At 34.3% G+C, this 19,823-nt stretch overlaps 1 protein-coding gene and 1 long non-coding RNA gene across 2 annotated transcripts; one reads left to right on the top strand and one right to left on the bottom strand.

Moving 5' to 3' along the window:
• Positions 1 to 636: 636 nt before the first annotated feature.
• On the top strand, positions 637 to 1,242 carry LOC119770127. Its single transcript, XM_038264473.1, has 3 exons — positions 637 to 706; positions 770 to 1,068; positions 1,129 to 1,242. The coding sequence occupies exons 2-3, from the start codon at positions 770 to 772 to the stop codon at positions 1,184 to 1,186; spliced, it is 357 nt and encodes a 118-aa protein (XP_038120401.1). The 5' UTR covers positions 637 to 706; the 3' UTR covers positions 1,187 to 1,242.
• Positions 1,243 to 5,002: 3,760 nt separating this feature from the next.
• On the bottom strand, positions 5,003 to 5,853 carry LOC119769806. The gene is made up of 2 exons (XR_005278530.1): positions 5,176 to 5,853; positions 5,003 to 5,119 (listed from the first exon to the last, which is right to left on the bottom strand). It is a non-coding gene; the product is annotated as an uncharacterized LOC119769806 (long non-coding RNA).
• Between the last annotated feature and the right edge of the window lie 13,970 nt (positions 5,854 to 19,823).

Raw genomic sequence — 19,823 nt, forward strand, 5'->3', positions numbered from 1 at the left:
CATTTCGAACTAAACTAACAGAATGAACGTCCTCGTCGATCCACCAGGTGATTACCATTCCATAAGTTATGCTCTACATTCAGTATTCTACCGGACCTTTTTTTTGTAGGTGGTGATGATCGTGCATTCGTCGTTTAGCGTTTTCTGTTTAGTGTTTACATGCTGTTTTTTTTTAATTACTTGACCATTTTGTACTATATTGTAAAGCGAACAAACAACAACAAAACTTCATTAAGACCATGTGGTCGGATGATTTTACTAAATAAATAAATATTACACCCTAATGGAACAACTTTCTTGATACAGTACGGGCACCTCGTATGATGTTCTACACTGAAAGAAACCAACATTGCAATCTCAAGTGTTTTTTCACGTGAGAGTCTCCAAACATCAACACAATAAATTCACGTGCTTTTCCTTTGGTTTTGACATGACTTTCATTATGAATGCATGTGAAAACCGCATTCGTTTCATCAATTTTTATCCACTATTTTTTCATTGGATTTTCATGTTTGATTCAAGTGAATTGCTCTTGGATTCACCCCAACTGCCCTATACAATGAAGTTCATGTGTAAAGCACGTTACTTTGACTTGATTTGATTTTGAGTGTGAAGGCACAGGCACAGGCAATCAAGATGGCGCGTGATCACGACGAATCATTTGCACGGTTCAATTTCCCGGACCAAATTGTTAATTTTCTCCTTGGTAAATATAGTTTAAATTGTTTGCAATGAAATGCAGTTTACTAAAAGTCTTTTGTGTCCACAGATGCTCAGGTTGACCCCGATAATCCGGATAAAATTGTTGAAATCGAGACACAGCAGCCGCTTCAATCAACATCCGGAACAAACGCTGATCATTCACTGCGCCGGCCCGGAGGAGCGCACCAGCGGCTTCAATCAACATCCGGCAAAAACGCGGACCATTCGCCGCACGCGCCCGGCGGAGCGCACCAGCAGCCGCAATCAACATCTGGCTGGGAAAAGATTCCGAAGGAAGAGGGCGGAACGGAACAGGTGCTGTTGGGATATTTTGTCCGATCGCCACCTTGCCCCAGAGGCGCTCAGGTAAAGAAGAAGATTCTCGGTTCTGAGTTGGTTTATTTAGTTCTTGTACGCTTTTTCCAGATACCTGCTGCGAACGAGATACAGCAGCCGCTTCAATCAACATCCAACATTCAATTGAATTCGAGTGCTGCAGGTTATTTGATTTTAAATAAAATTCTACGTAAAAATTCAAAAGATTATCTCTTGAAAATGAAAAAAAAATTGATTTGTATGTGAAATCCTATCAATTTCATTATGAATTTCACATGATAATCATGTGCTATGACACGTGAAGCTAACGTGTTTTTCATTATATTGAGATAAGAATTTCACGTGATAATCATGTGTGATGACACTTGAAGTATACATGCTTTCCATATGAAGCTAACGTGGCACGCGATTGATTTTTTTTATATGATTTACACGTGACATTCACATGCCAAGTCGTATGGGGCAGATTCATGTGTAAAACATGGGAAGTTGCTATGTTGGTTTCTTTCAGTGTAAGCTGATTGGTATAGTATGTATACAGTGCACATGATTCAAAAAATTAAAGTTTGGAGAATTAATCTGCATTATAACAAAAACTCAAAGTCAAAAAGTTCATAAATTGTGTTCAATTTTAGATAACTCATACAGAAATTTTCGACTCCGGCTCCGACTCCGACTTCAGCTCATACAATTTAGCCGATTCCGACTCCAGCTATTCGAGTTTTGACGACTCCGAATCCAAATCTAGGTCCCCAAAAAGACCCGACTCTACCGACTTCGGCTCCGACTCCGACTCCGACTCCACATCCCTGCATTCGGGGATATTAAATTTTCGGGAAAATGATTTTCGAGGAAGTGGCATTCTGGGAGAAAAGATTTTCGGTGATGTGGCATTTTCGGGGATATGGGATTCGAGAAAGTGGGATTCGGAGATAAGGGATAAAGCCTAAGACAAGAAATGTGGATTATAGTGTAGAAGGTTTCAGTTTCCGCGTTGTTGGACCCAAAAATGTATTGACTTCAAAGCTTTGAACGATTATAGCTTCGAATGTCTTGAATCTTTCGTTTCACTTTGATTGTACTCGACTCAGGTCAAGATGAGTGATTTTTGGGCCAACATTTTGGAAGAAATAACTTGAAAACAATTTTTTATTGAGTGAACAAAATACTCAACTTTATTTAAGAAACAATGTTATCTTTTGATTATTATAAAAGATCAGATGTAAATGTGTTATTCTTATAATGAATTAAACCGTCGAATAACAAAACTATATATATATATATATATATATATATATATATATATATATATATATATATATATATATATATATATATATATATATATATATATATATATATATATATATATATATATATATATATATATATATATATATATATATATATATATATATATATATATATATATATATATATATATATATATATATATATATATATATATATATATATATAAATATATATATATATATCTGCATTATATATATATATATATATACAGCAATTCCCCACGAAAACAGCATGGAAAAAAGTGCTCGGATCGAGTTTTTTTTTCTGGGGGTTCCCTGGCCGAAATAATTAGACCCGCATTTTTTTGTTTGGCCATTACGGTGACCTACGCCGTGTTTGGTGGTTTGAAATATGGCCATTTTCGCCAATTTTGGCAAAAACCACTTTTTTTCGAAAAATCATATCTCCGCGTCATTTCATCCGATTTCAATTGTCTTATACGCAAATGAAAGGTGATAAGTTGGCCTTTCAAAGAAAAATAATACGAAGTTTCAAAAATCTAGCCTAACATATGAAAAGGGCGTATGAAACATTAAAATGCCATTTTGACGGTGTCTGGACCAAAGAGCCTATGTTTGGAAATATTTTTATCGGATTCCCCGGAAATTTTTACGTAACATACTAAAAAATGGGAGGATCAACAGGATTCCGAGATATGATTTTTTGAAAATAAAATCCGTGTTTTCGACGCGCCGCGTGCGAAAACCGGAAAATGACGAAATCGGCAAAAAATTATCTTTTTTCACTAAAACTGAAAAAAGTAAATCTTTCCCAGTTCCTGAGGGGAACACCCATGAAGAGTATCGGGGCCGGCATTTACAAAGCGGATTCAGTGGCAGTTTTTCACTCAACTAATGTTAACATGTTTAGGTTAATGTTAACATTCCTTAGGTCGCCTCCCTAAGGTGTCGTGATAAGGTCCAGTTTGTGACGATACCTAGGACGATACACTACCTTCCCTTTACTAAGCAATCGAATCCAGAAGAGAAAAGATCACCAGTTGTGTTGGTCCGAGCCGGGATTTGAACCCCGATCTACCGCTTACGAGGCGGAAGCGTTACCACTAGGCTACGTGGCTCGGTCACTGAAATAACTTTAAAATTTCAGCGATGACCTATACATGTCTGGGTACCAAAATTGTCGTAATTAAAATACGCAACTTTTGGTACCGTAAACTGGGGTGACTTTGATAGCCCGGGGGACATTGATAGAAATTTGATTTGGCCACTAATTTTGATACATCCAATGTAACAGTCACATTTTTGCATATATGTTCGATAATAAGCTATCCCTTAATATTTACATACTCAAAATTCTCAAAAATGTTTAGATATTAATTTGACGGCCATTTGAAAAACCTATCAAAGTCACCCAGGGCTATCAAAGTCACCCCAGTTTACGGTACCCTAACATGTATAGGTCATCGTTAAAATTTCTAAGTTATCGCAGTTTTAGTGAAAAAAGTTTATTTTTTGTCGATTTCGTCATTTTTTAGTTTTTGCGCGTGGCGCGTCGAAAAAATCATTAATTTATTTTTAAAAAATCGTATCTCGGAAACGTACGGTTTGACATCGCCAATTTTTAATAATAATATGTGAAATTTTCCGAGGAATCCGATAAAGATATTTTCAGACATAGGCTCTTTGGTCCAGACACGGTCAAAACGCGATTTTAAGTTTTCATACGACTTTTTCAAATGTTAAGCTGGATTTTGAAATTTCTTACTATTTTTTCAAATAGCCAAACTAATCACCTTTCTTTTGCGTCTAAGACAGCCAAAATCGGATGAAATGACAAGGAGATATGATTTAAGTGGTTTTGGAAAAAATACGAAAATTGCCATTTTTCGAACCACCCTAGCAAGATGTAGGTCACCCTAATGGCCAAACAAAAAAATACGCGTCTAATTATTTTGGCCAAGGAACCCCCAGAAAAATTTTGAGTCCGATCGGAGAACTTTTTTTTCGGTTTAGGCTCTTTTCAAATGAAATTGCTGTATATATTAGAGTGTAACAAAATTGACTTTTTGGCGGGCATTCAGGGGTTTGTTCCGGTGGGCATTCTGAGCCCAAATCCCAAATATGAGCTTGATTGGACGTAACAGGAGCTGGCGCTCCGCCTTTCTATTTTAAATGGGATTTAACCCGTAAAAAAAGATTTTTTCAAAAATGTCACTTTTAGAGGTAACAAAAAGCAAAGTAATCCACTTTAACGACCCCCGGGTCTTTTGTGGTCTCTGTTGCAAGTTTCTGCTCATTTCTAGGCGTCCGAAGGTTATGTGTGGTGAGTCGCCCAAAACCTCTTTTACGCAAATGGACCGACGTTTTACTTCCCCATCCGATAGAAGGCGTGGTCAGGCAAATCTGAGCTTGATTGAGTCAAAATCTCGTTTTCGAAACGAGATTTTGACTCAATCAAGCTCAAATTTTGATTTGGGCTTAGTATGCCCACCGGAACAAACCCTTGAATGCCCACCAAAAAGTCATTTTTGTTACACTCTAATATATAAGTACGGCAAGTTTGATTTGATTGCAACTTCAGTAATTTGTACTGAGTGTATAAAAGGAAGAGTAACATATATGCATTGTCATATTGAAATCCTTTGATTGATATTTATGGTCTACAGGACTTGCAAATTCTCACAATTTCTAAACTTGGAGTCCTCTTTTCCAAATATCCAAGTGATCATTTGGCGAGCCTTCATTGAAGCTCGAACTACATTACGATTTTTGTACCAATGCGCTGATGGTGATGGTTCTCGATGCCCCTAAAAAAGATGATGATTACAAGATTTTTTTTTTTTTGCTACAACGATTAATTTACCTGAAGAGCACAATGCACCTTTTTCAGGCGTATTTGAGACAAAACTCCAGCCAGCAACGTGTCAACGTTATGATTTATGGCCACTGATACCTCGATGAATTTTATCTTGTGTGTACAGGCCATACATTTTCCATCTGAATAAAAGATTACAGTTTTTTTTATTGGAATAGCGGAAAAACAAGAAAAGAAGACTCAATCTAAATTCCATTCGGAATAGAAAAATGACGTTATACCGGATGCTGTGATTATGAAATGTTGAACAGTAACAGTTTTTGTTGCATTTCACTAAATAACCCATCAACACCCTGTAACAAATTGTAATGTGCCAACCTGTTTTTTTTGCCGAAATTTAGATGTGAAGAATCGGAATTTTATTATAAAAAACGTTACTTAATCCACCCTTAGGTGGTTGGTGCCTTCCTCACATTTAAAAGGTAATGCTATCCAAAATAGGGCGGACCTTTAAGTGTTCTATCAATTTGACTAATTATTCATCTCATTATTATTTCAGGGCACTTATGTGCTTACAACTTATGATAGCGTAGTCAAATCTCCAATTCAATTTGTGCCCGTTGGAAAGGCTTATTAATTATCTATCCAAAGATAGGTCGCATGATATATTTGGACAACATTTTCATCAAAATACCTGAGATTTGGCCTCCAAAAAGTGTATAAATAACACTTAAGTGCTTATAACTTTTGATAGGGTTGCAGATCTTTTATGTTTTGAATGTCTTTCGATTACCTATCCAACGACAGGTCGCATGATAGATCCGGACATCGTTTTCATCAAAATATCTGAGAACCGCCCTCCAAAAGTGCATAAATATCACTTAAGTGCTTATAACTTTTGATAGGGTTGTCAGATTTTCAATGTTTTGGACGCGTTGGAAAGGTCTTTTGATTACCTGTTCAACGATAGGTCGCATGATAGATCCGGACAACGTTTTCATCATGATATCTGAGATCCGGCTTCCAAAAAGTACATAAATAACACTTAAGTGGTAATAACTTTTGATAGGGTTGTAAGATCTTCAATGTCTTGGATGCGTTGGAAAGGTCTTTTAAATACCTTTCTAAAAATGTATAACATGCCGGGTTTTCTTACAAAAACCACCCTTTTTACAATCTTCCGGACTTTTGTTAAAATCGTTTTTTTAGCATAACTTTTGAAGTACTTAACTAAACTGCATAATTTTTAATACCGACTTATGGGACCCCAAGACGGATCGAATGACGCCAAAACGGACAAAATCGGTTAAGCCAATGTTGAGATAATCGAGTGACAATTTTTTTATCAACATCCCACCACACACACAGACATTTGCTCAGAATTTGATTCTGAGTCGATAGGTGTACATGAAGGTGGGTCTAGGAGGTCTAATTGAGAAGTTCAGTTTTCGAGTGATTTTATAGCCTTTCCTCAGTAAGGTGAGGAAGGCAAAAATACAGCAAAATAAAATTGTTCGAGTGAGCGGGATTGATTCAACTCTGCCCCGTAAAAAAATGTTCTTCGTGGTGCGAAATGCTCCGAGCCATGTACGAGTAGAGCAAATAAAGTTCGTTTTGTTTCTACGCTCCGCGGTTTTTAATTTGTCCGGAACAAGCCGTTCGTTCGAGTCTGTTAATATATGTAACGATAGTGCAAATTTGGAACATATTACAGATCGGTCAATGTTTAAAAAAAATAGAAAATCCATATTTGAACATAATTATTCGTTTTTACCTGCATTTGAAAGCTTTTGTTGTGATCTTTCGACTGATGTTTCGATAAATTGCATATTTTAGTGTTTAATGTTAAAATGTAAAAAAAATCATTGGCCCATGTAATCCACAAATTCGGAACACTTTTTTTTCTTACAAATGTAAATCCAATAAATTCTTAGTTTAACTATGGTTTTGTAAATAGTTTGATCAAAAAATTTGTGCATTGGGGGTCGTGCATAAACCACGTGGCCTCCTTAGGGGGGGGGAGGGGGTCCGAAATCCGACCGAAAAAAAACCATGAAAAGCCATGGGGGGGAGGGGGGGGTCGACGGCTGACCACGTGGCCTTTCAAAAGAAAATCTGTTCTTAAAAAAATACGCGCTTTGAGTTTACTTATATGCATACATTTTTTGTTACACTTCAAAACCATACAATTACTGTGTTTAAAATTATTACTTATATTTCATAATATGTCATAATATTTTCAAATTTAATATTTAATTATATATTTCAGCAGATTCATATCAATACATTGAGCCTGTTATTGAATGTATACTTTTTAATACTCATGTAACTACGTCTTACAAAAGTTTAAAAGCTGTTAAATTATAAAGTGACAGTATCCAAAGCTAATATACCCTAAAAAATGCGTACCAAAATGCAAACAAAATTTCATTTTTTTGTTGATAGTATCTTGTAGCTAAAAATGTGCTTGCAAATTTGCATTGAAAGTAGATGTAGTCTTCGATAGTTCTATTCTCGAACAGCTTAAAAAATAAATATTGCTGAAAATTTTCGTAACAAGGCAAAAAACTAAATATGTATTATAAATGAAGTGTCTAAAAATGATCCTCGGCGAAAAAAAAATATTTTCAAAATCTTAGATCTTAGCTAATTACCGTAGCTGGTCCTATAAGTGATCGAAGAATCTTTTTCGAAAGATTTCCTTTTGACACATAAAACAAACTCAAGATATCTTGTATCTCCTCTCTCATACAATTTTTTTAAGTACAAAGAAACTAAAAACCCCAATTTCAGGATTATCGCGCAAAATTTCAGTTTCACTACCTCATTTGCAAGTGAAACGTCTCACATTAAAAAATAACACTGGAACGCCCAACGCATGTCCAACTTACACGGACGCCCAAGCCTCCCAAAAAAGTTGGAACGGTAACTTCAACTCGCTGGTTCTCGGGCATTACTCAACCAATCGGGACGATTCTTGTTTCCACTGATTTGTAAGAATGTCTAGATGTCTAGTTCTAGAACTTTGCAGAACTTAATTTGATCAAATTTGTAATTTTTGCGACCGAAAACATCGTTCCACCTTTTTTAAAACGACTGCCTCTGCGGAATTTTTGGCGAATATTTTTACACGCAAAAAAAAAGTTGGAACGATGTTTTAGATCGCAAAAATAACAAATTTGATCAAATTGAGTTCTGCAAAGTTCTAGGATCATCTAGACATCACTGGAAAGAAGAATCATCTTGATTGGTTGAGTTATGACAGAGAACCATTGAGTTGAAGTTACCGTTCCAACTTTTTGGAGCCTTGGGCGTTGGAATGTTAATGTTAATAGGGACCATCTCTTGAGCCAAAGAGAAACATGGGCAAACATTTTAGATTTTTAGAGAAAAAAAACGAGCTTCAAGCATACATTGTTTTTGTTTCTTAATTAATTTAAGATTAAAAAAATAGGGGCCAAAGGTGCCCTTTCCTGAAAATATTAGTTTTTCTTTAAGCTGAGAACTTCATATTTGAGATAAAACCACTCAAATATAGAACTCGATTTGATCAAATTTGTAATTTATGTGATCAAAAACGTTCAAAAGTTGGAATGATTGCTCTAGTAAAATAATCGCCCGTAAACCTGTAAGCTGAAGTTACTGTTCCAACGTTTTAGGGAGGCTTGGGCATCCGTGTATATTGGACATGCGTTGGGCGTTGGTGTTAATAATTTCAAAGATATTGAAAAGATTGAAAAAATAACTTATATTTAATATTTTATTTGTATTTATTTTAAGGTAGTATTTCAGCAATCAGAAGTTGGATCAAAAATCTTAAATCGTAGATAATTTCCTATCCAAACAACTGAAAAAAAAATGTAAATAAATTCAATTTTTTACCTCAATCTTTTTTTAAATTTATTAAAACACGTAGTTGATAACAAATTCTATTTAAAGTAAGAGTAAGACTTAAACAATTTGGATGTCCATGACTAGAAGAATGATTTTTAGCCCGTTGTCTACAACTTTGCCAAAGACACGAAATCGATTTTTCCGATTATTTTCACATAACTTTTGTTTGAGCAATTTTATACAAAATCGGTCTTTATTCTTTAATTTTAATTTTTGATTTTTTAATCCGTCTGAAACTTTTTGGTGCCCAAGCCATTTTGCATCATTAGTTTGTCCATATAGTTTTCCATACAAATTTGGCAGCAATGAAAATTAAAAAATCATGTGAAGAAATTTTGGTCGATTTGGTGTCTTCGGCAAAGTTGTAGGTATGGATAAGGACTACACTGAAAAAAAGATAAATGGTAATTTATTTTGCTGATTTTTAATTTCACTTTTTGTCACTTAAACATGATTTGCAAAAACACTATTTTTTTGATTTTGCCAATTTTTCAGAAATTTTCAGAACGGGCAAAAATCTTTGTTTGAGTTATGAATTTTGAATCATTACTGATTAAAAAAATCGAAATATTGACCGCAACTTAAATTCAATTTAATTTTTGATGTAAAATCGAATTTGTAATCTAAAAGTACATTAGTGAAATTTTCATAAAGTGCACCGTGTTCAAGTTATAGCTGTTTTTAGGTTACTTTTTAAAAAAATAGTTGCAGTTATTAATTTTAATAAATTAGTGCCCATGTTTGCCCACTTTTGAAAAAATATTTTGAAATGCTGAGAAAATTCTTTGTTGCTTTGTTGCTGAGATATGCAAAGATTTTAAAACAGAAAAATTGATGTTTACTACCCAAACAACCCATAATTGTCTTATGTCGATATCTCAGCAACTAATGGTGCGATTTTCAATGTTTATAAATAAAACTTTCGTGAAATTTTCCGATCTTTTCGAAATCAATATAATAAAAAAAATAATTAAGACTAACATTTCAAAATGTCGCAATATTGAATGTTTGTCCCTGTCTCTGATTCTTGTATGGAGAAAAAAAATTACAAAGCTCGACTTTTTTGGACACACTGAATCATTTGAACCAATCATGCTTAATTAAAAAGAAAAGTTGCTTTAGTTTGGATTTTTATGAATGTTTGGAATAAAATAAATATTAACTAGGAGCTTTCATAACTAGATTTTTTCCTTAAAATAAAATGAAAATTTATTTTTTATTTTAAAATAAAATGAAAATTTTTTTAATAAAATGAAAAAATAATTACGAGTCATCTCTGCGATACGGCTTTACGCAGTAGGCCTGGCCGCTTTAACGCTTGTGATGTTTCAATGCATTTCAATGCAATGGCGCACTACAAATGTTAATAAATGACAAGAAGAGTGCTAGGCGTCATCTAACCTAAGACACTCTCCAGGAATCCGAGGTTCGTTTTTTGATACCTCGTGACGGAGGGGCGGTACGACCCCTTCAATTTTTGAACATGCAAAAAGAGGTGTTTTTCAATAATTTGCAGCCTGTAACGGTTATGAGATAGAAATTTGATGTCAAAGGGACTTTTATTTAAAATAAGACGCCCGATTTGATGGCGTACTTAGAATTTCGGAAAACGTATTTTCATCGAGAAAAACACTAAAAAGTTTTAAAAACTCTGCCATTTTCCGTTACTTGACAGCCATAAATTTTGGAACATGTCATTTTATGGGAAATTTAATGTACTTTTCGAATCTACATTGGTCATTTTTCATTTAGAACAAAAATTAAAATTTCGTGTTTTCTAACTTTGCTGGGTTATTTTTGGAGTGTAACAATGTTCTACAAAGTTGTAGGGCTGACAATTACAAAAATTGATATATAAACATAAGGTTTGCTTATAAATATCACGAGTAATCGCGGTTTTACGAAAAAAGTTTTTAAAAAGTTGGTCGTCGTTGATCATGGCCGTTCATGGTCACCCGCGACAGACACGGACGACGAAACAAAGAAAAACGCAAAAAGTAACTTTTTCAAAACTTTTTTCGTAAAACCGCGATAACTCGTAATATTTATAAGCAAACCCTATGTTTATATATCAAATTTTGTAATTGTCTGCCCTAAAACTTTGTAGAACATTGTAACACTCCAAAAAATAACCCAGCAAAGTAAGAAAAAACACGAAATTGTTAAATGAAAAATTTTGTTCTAAATGAAAAAATGACCCTTCTGCACGGAGAGACCGTGCCCAGAAATTTTAACAATTAAAATTGTTGATTTTACTTTCGTAAATTTTGACAAAAACGTACTTGTTGCTGCCAATTTTCAGTTAAAATAACCAAAATTCGATATTACAGTCATGCCTCGGTTTTGCACGCCTCGGTTTGCACTGCCCCGGTTTTGCACCGTTCAGCTGCACGGTCCAGTGCTTAACCGAGGCACAGAGCTTATGGGTTTTTGGCTATATGGGAGACATTGGCTTTAATCGTATGAAAAATCATGCAAACATCAAAAAATTATAGTGTTTTGGAATCGGGATGATGTCAGTTATCCATTAAAATTATAATTTCATGAAAATTTTCACAAAAATATGTATTTTTCTGTATTTCGAAAATGCATTTTTTTCTCTAAAGAATCCAAAAATATATTGTTATTGCAATATGGGTATCAAATGATCAGGGTTTTCCATACATTTTGGATATAATAACAACATTTTTAGAAAATACTCAATGTTTTTACAAAACTACGTTTTTTCGAAAAAAAAAAATACTCAAAATTTAAATTATTATGATATGGGTATCGAACGATCGGGATTTTTCATACATTTCGAATGTAATAACAACATTTTTAGAAAATACTCAAAATTATCACAAAACTACGTATTTTTGAATAAAATACTCAAAATTTCAATTTTTACAATACGGGTATCAAACGATCGGAATTTTTTCATACATTTCGAATGTAATAACAACAATTTTAGAAAATACTCAAAATTTTCATAAAACTACGTATTTTTGTAATTTTTCAAAATTTCAGTTTTACAACATGGGTATCAAATAATCAAATCAATTTTTCTCAAAAATACATAGTTTTGTGAAATTTTTTAAGTATTTTCATTTTTTAATAACTTTCGAAATGTATGAAAAAATCCTTATCGTTTGACACCCATATTATAAAAATAGAAATTTTGAGTATTTTGTTTTCGAAAATACGTAGTTTTGTGAAAATTTTGAGTATTTTCAAAAAACGTTGTTATTACATTCGAAATGTATGAAAAAACCCCGATCGCTTGATACCAACATTGTAAAAACGGACATTTTGAGTATTTTTTTCGAAAATACGTAGTTTTGTGAAAATTTTGAGTGTTTTCAAAAAATATTCTTATTACATTCGAAATGTATGAAAAAATCCCGATCGTTCGATACCCACATTGTAAAAACGGAATTTTTGTATTTTTTTTCGAAAATACGTAGTTTTGTGAAAATTTTGAGTATTTTCTAAAAATGTTGTTATTACATCCAAAATGTATGAAAAAAACCTGATCATTTGATACCCATATTGCAATAACAATATATTTTTGGTTTCTTTAGAGAAAAATAAATGCATTTTCGAAATACAGGAAAAATATGTATTTTTGTGAAAAATTTTTTTTTTTAGTTAATGTTGAAGTGGCACATCAAAGTGTTGCAACTGGGGAGGTGGAATTGGTGAGTAGGTTTGTTGATGATTTCTTTGCAGGTGATAAACTATGAAGAGCAAGAGGACGATTTGCCATGAGGACCTCCAATGCGAGTGAGTTGAACATGTTAGAAGAATGTTTGATGGAACGAGAGGGCAATAGAAGGGAAATGCGGGCCGACTCTTCACGGATAGAGCAGCCCGGGCAAATTTAACAAAATGTTGGTTAATCCAAGTAAGTATGGGTTTATTTTTGCACAATAATTTATCTAATGTGATTCTTATTAGAAAACTGAATCATTAAAAAGCTTCGTGCTTACGACGGATAAAATCTTAACGAACCATTCTTTTTTTCAGAATCATCAAAAGTAATTGTTAATTATATAATTACATTTATTTACGTTCCTTTTTTCAGTTTATAGCCGAAATTAAGAATTTTGTATTAAATTACTAATACATTTCACATGTCTATTTGCAGCAAAAGGTTCACTTTAGTGAAAATTCTGTGTCCAACCACAAGAAAAATAACTAAACTTGAGACCATTGTAGATGATGATGACTTATCAGATGATTTCACAGTGATAGTAAGTGAATACAACGCTTAATGTTATACAACATAATAAAAATATAAGTTTAAAACTTGGTGAAAATTTTGCTCGGTTTCTATTTTTAAGGAATTCACGAGAACTTAAACATCAATATGTTTAACAAAATATGTAATATGCTTTATTATTTTTTAGTTTAATGCAACGTAATTTAAAAAAAAATCAAACTTTACATGTTTTATAACAACAACTAAATTAAAAAAAAAAACAAATTAGTACAAAACGTTAAATATTTAGGCAGAATAAATGGTAATATAAAAAACTCAGCATTAACTTGTGAGGCATTATTACAAAATTTACTGCAAATTCAATAAAAATATTGCTAACAACTGCTAGTTATTGACTGCATGTACAAATATTTTTCTGTATTCAAGTAAGACATTAGTTAAAATATAGCTAGAAATTCGGCCCAGCCTGTATCGTTAGATAATTAAAGAAAATATATATATATATATATATATCAACACTTGCATAAATTATGTCTAATTATGAAATGTTTTGTTATAAACCACTAATAATATGCTGCATGCAAAAATATATCGGTTGATACAATGAAAAAAAAAAATGTTGAAAAATAGTTGAAAAATATTTCCCAGCTAGTTTTTAACAGAATATTCCACAATATTTCAGCAGAAAACAAGAAATTTTTAGTTAATTTTCTGAAAAAAATATTCTAGCAGTCGACTGCTAGAATTTTTTTCGGCCATTTAACCAACAAAAATGGCAAATCCAACTATTTTTAGTTAATTTTAGTTACTGGTGGTCAGCAATTTCGAGTTAACAAAATCAACAATCGATTGTTGAAAAAAAGCTGTGTAAAAAATTAACCCATACTTTAAGTTAAATTAACCAAGATTTTCTTGGATTTGCCCCGGCCGGTCTCTCCGTGTTAGTCAATGTAGATTCGAAAAGTACATTAAATATCCCATAAAATGACATGTTCCAATTTTTTTACAGTCGAGTAACGAGAAATGGCTGAGTTTTTTTTTTAATTTTTAGTGTTGTTTTTTTTCGATGAAAAATACGTTTTTCCGGAATTCTGAGTACGCCATAAAATCGGGCGTCCAATTTTACATAATAGTCTCTTTGACACCAAATTTTTATCTCATCACCGTTTCAGGCTGCAAATAATTGAAAAATACCTTTTTTTTCGCATGTTCAAAAATTTAAGGGGTCGTACCGCCCTTCCGTCACGAGGTATCAAAATACCGACCTCGGATTCGTGATCAGGGGCAAAAGTTACTCCTTAGGACAAAGTATCACGCAAATCGAAGAGGGGTCGGGACAACTTTTTCCAATTTCGTGTGAGTTGGTAGAGAATTACCCTCTTACGTAAAATTGTCCGGGGATCACGATGGTGACCAAAAGCCAAACTATATAAAATTATGGAATGGGTGAAAATAACGTTTTAATCCATTCTGAACTTTTCGAAAAAAAATCTTCAGGAATGAAAAATCATGAACACTATTTAAAAAAATAAAAAAACTTTTTAGAACAAACTTTCACTTTGAATGGCTATATTTTGAAAACGGTGTACTTAATCAAAAAAAATGTTGAGTACTTTTCGATTGCAAATCGATTTTACATTTAAAAAAATAGGTACTTTAAGCACAGGTAGGTTTAAGTATAAGACCTTATTTTTTTTACAAAAATCACTTATTAAAAAATTAAAACTCGTCGGCAAAATTTTGATCAATACTTCCATACATAGCAAATAAAAAAATATGGATTTTGGGAAATAGAATTTTTGTAATAAAAAGTTAATTAAAATAGTCCTCATCAATACCTACAACTTTGCCCAAGACACCATATCAATCAAAAAATGAATCTATGACAATTCCCCGAAACCCACATTCCCGAAAAGACATTTCCCCGAATGCCATATATCCAAAAAGACACTTTCCCGAAATGTCATTTACCCGAAAATTATTTCCCCGAACAATCCATTTCTCCGAACGGCCACATCCCCGAATGGCTACTTCTCCTAAAAACCATTAACCCGAATGGCCAAAAAATCAAACCACCACATTAACGACCCCCGGGTCTTTTGTGGTCTCTATTGCAAGTTTCTGCTCGAACCTAGGAGTCCGAAGGCTTGAATGGGAAGAGCACCCAAACCTCTTTCTACTCCAAGGAGCCTTCCACCCCAGTGTTTGGACTGACGACCTTTGGATTGCGAGTCCAACCGCCGCCAGCGATTCCACCGGAGTAGGCTTGGTTTGGTGGGGTCTAGCTCATTTCCCAGGATTCGAACTCCAGATTCTAAGATTTAGTTACTCCGACTGCCTTTCAAAAAAAACTGACTCAACCGAATCCAACAAAAACTCCAAGCGCCAGTGATTCCACCGGAGTAGGCTTGGTTTGGTGGGGTCTAGCTCATTTCCCCAGGATTCGAACTCCAGATTCTAAGATTTAGTTACTCCGACTGCCTTTCAAAAAGAACTGACTCAACCAAATCCAACAAAAACTCCAACTATGACAAATGACGTAGATAAGGAGAACATCTTGAGCAGAGTACATATTTCTAATGAACAAATATAAATAGCAGCGTGCCGTCTAATAAATTTGCATATTTTTCACATTTCGTCGCTGTCGTGCTATCTTGTCGTACGTCGATTTTGGGCCAAATTGAGTTAAGCACGCCATTTGCCGGGACCGTGGTGTAGGGGTAAGCGTGATTGCCTCTCACCCAGTCGGCCTGGGTTCGATCCCAGACGGTCCCGGTGGCATTTTTCGAGACGAGATTTGTCTGATCACGCCTTCCGTCGGACGGGAAGTAAATGTTGGCCCCGGACTAACCTAAAGGTTAGGTCGTTAGCTCAGTCCAGGTGTAGGAGTCGTCTCCCTGGGTCCTGTCTCGATGGAGTCGCTGGTAGGCAGTTGGACTAACAATCCAAAGGTCGTCAGTTCGAATCCCGGGGTGGATGGAAGCTTAGGTGTAAAAAGAGGTTTGCAATTGCCTCAACAATCAAGCCTTCGAACACCTAGTTTCGAGTAGGAATCTCGCAATCGAGAACGCCAAGGCAATGCTGTAGAGCGAATAATTTGATTACGCCATTTTGTGCAGCTCACAATGCCACATCTTTTGACCTACACAGATACCCAAAATTCGATTTTAATCCTGAGATATTAGCATAGCATTGCATATCATTGGTGTCTACCCATAGTTGCTACTCTGTTATTGACCAGGACCTCCAATAATTGCTCCGTGGACCACAGATGAAGAGTAGGAAGTCATCACCACTTCGCAACTTTCAAATGTGCCTATCATGCTAGCCAATCACAGCGCCGGCCACGATCAGTGGTAAGACACAGGAAGTGGATAGGAATTTTTAGTCCGATACTTGAGTGATGAAGACCGCTAAATCGGCTGCTTCATCGACAAAGTATCACGTGAGGTTTGATGGTGTTAGTATGATGGGTGTGAGTGAAGCCAGGATTAACCATGGTAAGTGATGTGGCCGGTCAATTTTATTTATAGTCCTTAATTCTTCGGATGTTCTTGGATTCATTTTGGAAGCCTTCCAATTCGGTTCACCAAGCTTTTGTGGTGAATTCTGGTCGTGTTGAAAGTTCAATATTCGCCTAACAATTATGCAACCAGTAAGTGTCCTTGAATTCAACATGCATTCAATATTGCATTTCCTGTTCTTAGGTTCACAGATTCCAATCAAGTTTCTTGGATTCTTATAGCATTCTTAATCCTTCTAGTCAACTAAGCCTCGATGGTCTGGTGATTAGCATTTTTGTCTGCTGAACCCAAAGGACGGGGAATCGAACCCCGCCGCGAGCTAATGAATTTTTCGTTCATATTCAAAGTGTTCAGAATTCCTTCTAATTCGATTTTAATCCAGAGATATTCTTACAATCTATCACTGGAAAAAAGAATCGTCCCGATTGGTTGAGTAATACCCGAGAACTAGCGAGTTGAAGTTACCGTTCCACCTTTTTTGTGAGGCTTGGGCGTCCGTGTAAGTTGGACATGCGTTGGGCGTTCCAGTGTTAAAAAGATTTAAGTTTAATCCTAGGTTTAATCTCAAATTTGAACTTGGGAACCATTTAATTTCATCGAGAACCTAATGTTGGCAAATCAGCACTTAGGTGTTAAATTACAGCTAGTTTAAATCATTTTCGACTGAAATTTAATAAGTATTCTAAAAGCGCAGGGTAGAGTAGTCATCAATGAGACCAATCAGGCTCATATTTGGGGGAAAGGTGTGTCTACTGGATACACGTCTTCCATAATAGTGGCTTTGGCTATGGACGCTACCTTGAAAAGTTATTTATAAATTATGGACAAAAATACTTTTCGCTCGTAGGCTGCCATTTACACCAAAACTAATATTTCTTCAAATTTCTTTCGACGTTCCATAGGGATTGAGTTGGGCTACAATGTCCTTTCATTAGGTTTGGCCAAAATATAGAATATACCCAGAATCCAGGACTGTCTCATTGTTCCCACTCATTTCAACCCATGGGTAACAAAGAGATACTTCGATTTTTCTTCATTAAACTTTTGAAAATTTATGGAAAGTGATTTTTTGCGTATTTATAGAGTTTTAACTTCACTTAACCAAAAATACAAAGTTATTTGGTATAAATATATGGATTTTACAAAATTTAAAAACTTTTTAGTATAACTTTTTTTAATTAAAGTTTCAATTTGCTCTAAAATGTTCAAGGCGAGTCACCTGCAATGGAACAATACAAAAACATGATGGTATACTAGAAAAGTATTGATTTTCCTAGAGTATCTCATTGTTCCCCCAGCTGTCTCATTGTTCCTGCCAAGTCACTATGGTACATTGGGTAGCCAAGTTTCAAAAAAGTTACCTTCTCCAAATATTTTTTGGTATTTTTTTCTCGAAAGTAAACATTCTAACTAAGAAAAATCCACATTTTCAAAGCTCTAAGTTTGTTCATTACGGAGATACGCAAGCTGAAAGTCAAAAAATTGAGTAAAAAACTAGCGTTTTTCGTAAAAAAGGCTGATTGTTTAATTTTAACATAGCTCAGCCATTTTAAATATTTCATTAGGACAATTATACATCGTTGGAAAGGTAATGAGATAAGCTTTGAAACTATTAATAGATAAAATGTTGTTTCCAAACCAAAAACTGAAGTTTTCATCGAATAACTGAAGCATTTTTTTGACAAAACTTATTTTTTTGTGTTTGTTAATCGAGTACTTTTTTTGCTAAACGATGCTAAACATGAAACTAAGATCACTTGAAAGATTGGATCATAATCTAACATTGCTGAAATTTCCAGCCTGCGATTTTTTGCGTTTTCGGAGATATTCCATTTTGAACAATTACGTTTTATCAAAATTTGCTGCAATCTACATATGCGCCCGTTTATTTCACTTGCTTTGCTACCTACTTCGTGGGCATCGTCGCTTCAAAAATCAATACCTGGTTTCAAGAAGTTCGAAATGACTTTATTAGAATTTTCTGTTGCCTCAGTTTAATATTGAGTACCTTAGTCAAAATAAGGTATTCGTACCGAAGTTTCTCAAGCGAAACTGGATAATCTCAGTTTGATACCGAAAAAAGTATTCAGCAAAATATTGACTTAGCATGATGAATTTCTGCGATCAATCCATGAAACTGATCCACATTTAAGTTCTATGTTGGTTAGTACAAAACATCATAAAAAGTACCTTTAACATATCCTGAAGCCGTCAGAAACTCAATAATCAAAAGAATTTTCATGAACAAGAACATTAGGATTAGTTAGAATATGTTTTGTATTTTATCGTTTTGTTTCATAATTAATATTTTGGATAAAATTAATTTTTCTGTTATTTGATTTAACAACTAAAATTTTCGCAATTTATGCCCGTGAGGGTGGGGGAGGGGGTGGGTCTCAAGTTATATGGCATGGACTCACAAAAGTAACACACAGCAGTAAAAATAAATATTTGACTAAAAATGAATTTATTACGCTTAACAAAATTTGGTTGTTGGTGAGGAGGGAGGGGGTGAAAGAAAGAGGAGGGAGGGGTTGTGTCCTTAAAGTGGGGATGTATTAGATTATCCATAATTTAATAATATAAACTTGTAATACAATATATACGCAACTCTGTTGCACTTGCAAATATATGAAAAGACTATTTATTATAAACAATCAACTATTGAAAAACATGAAAAGTCATAAAAATGGACGTATATCATTTCAATACAATTACCCAAATTTGTATGAAAAACCATTTAAAAAGCAAACAAATAATTTGGCCGCTTGTTTGTATGGAGATGGCCCATAGTGCAAGTGCGTCTACAATGAATAACTCTGGATGTAGATGTCGGATCGATCTCATATTTTGGTCAATGTTAGAACACATTAAAATGCAACACAAAGCTCATTAAAACATGCTGATGAATTTTTTTTTTTTTCAAAAAATCGTTGAAAGTTAAAAACCAAAAGTGTCTCATTGATGACCACCCTACCCTAATTAATTTTAACCCAACGGTCAGAACGGATCAAACTAATTTTATTTTGTTTCAAGGAAACTTAAGCTATTCAGTTGATTAGTGAAGTTCAGTG

The sequence above is a fragment of the Culex quinquefasciatus genome, chromosome 3 (assembly GCF_015732765.1).
Source record: "Culex quinquefasciatus strain JHB chromosome 3, VPISU_Cqui_1.0_pri_paternal, whole genome shotgun sequence".
NCBI classification, from domain to species: Eukaryota; Metazoa; Arthropoda; class Insecta; order Diptera; family Culicidae; genus Culex; species Culex quinquefasciatus.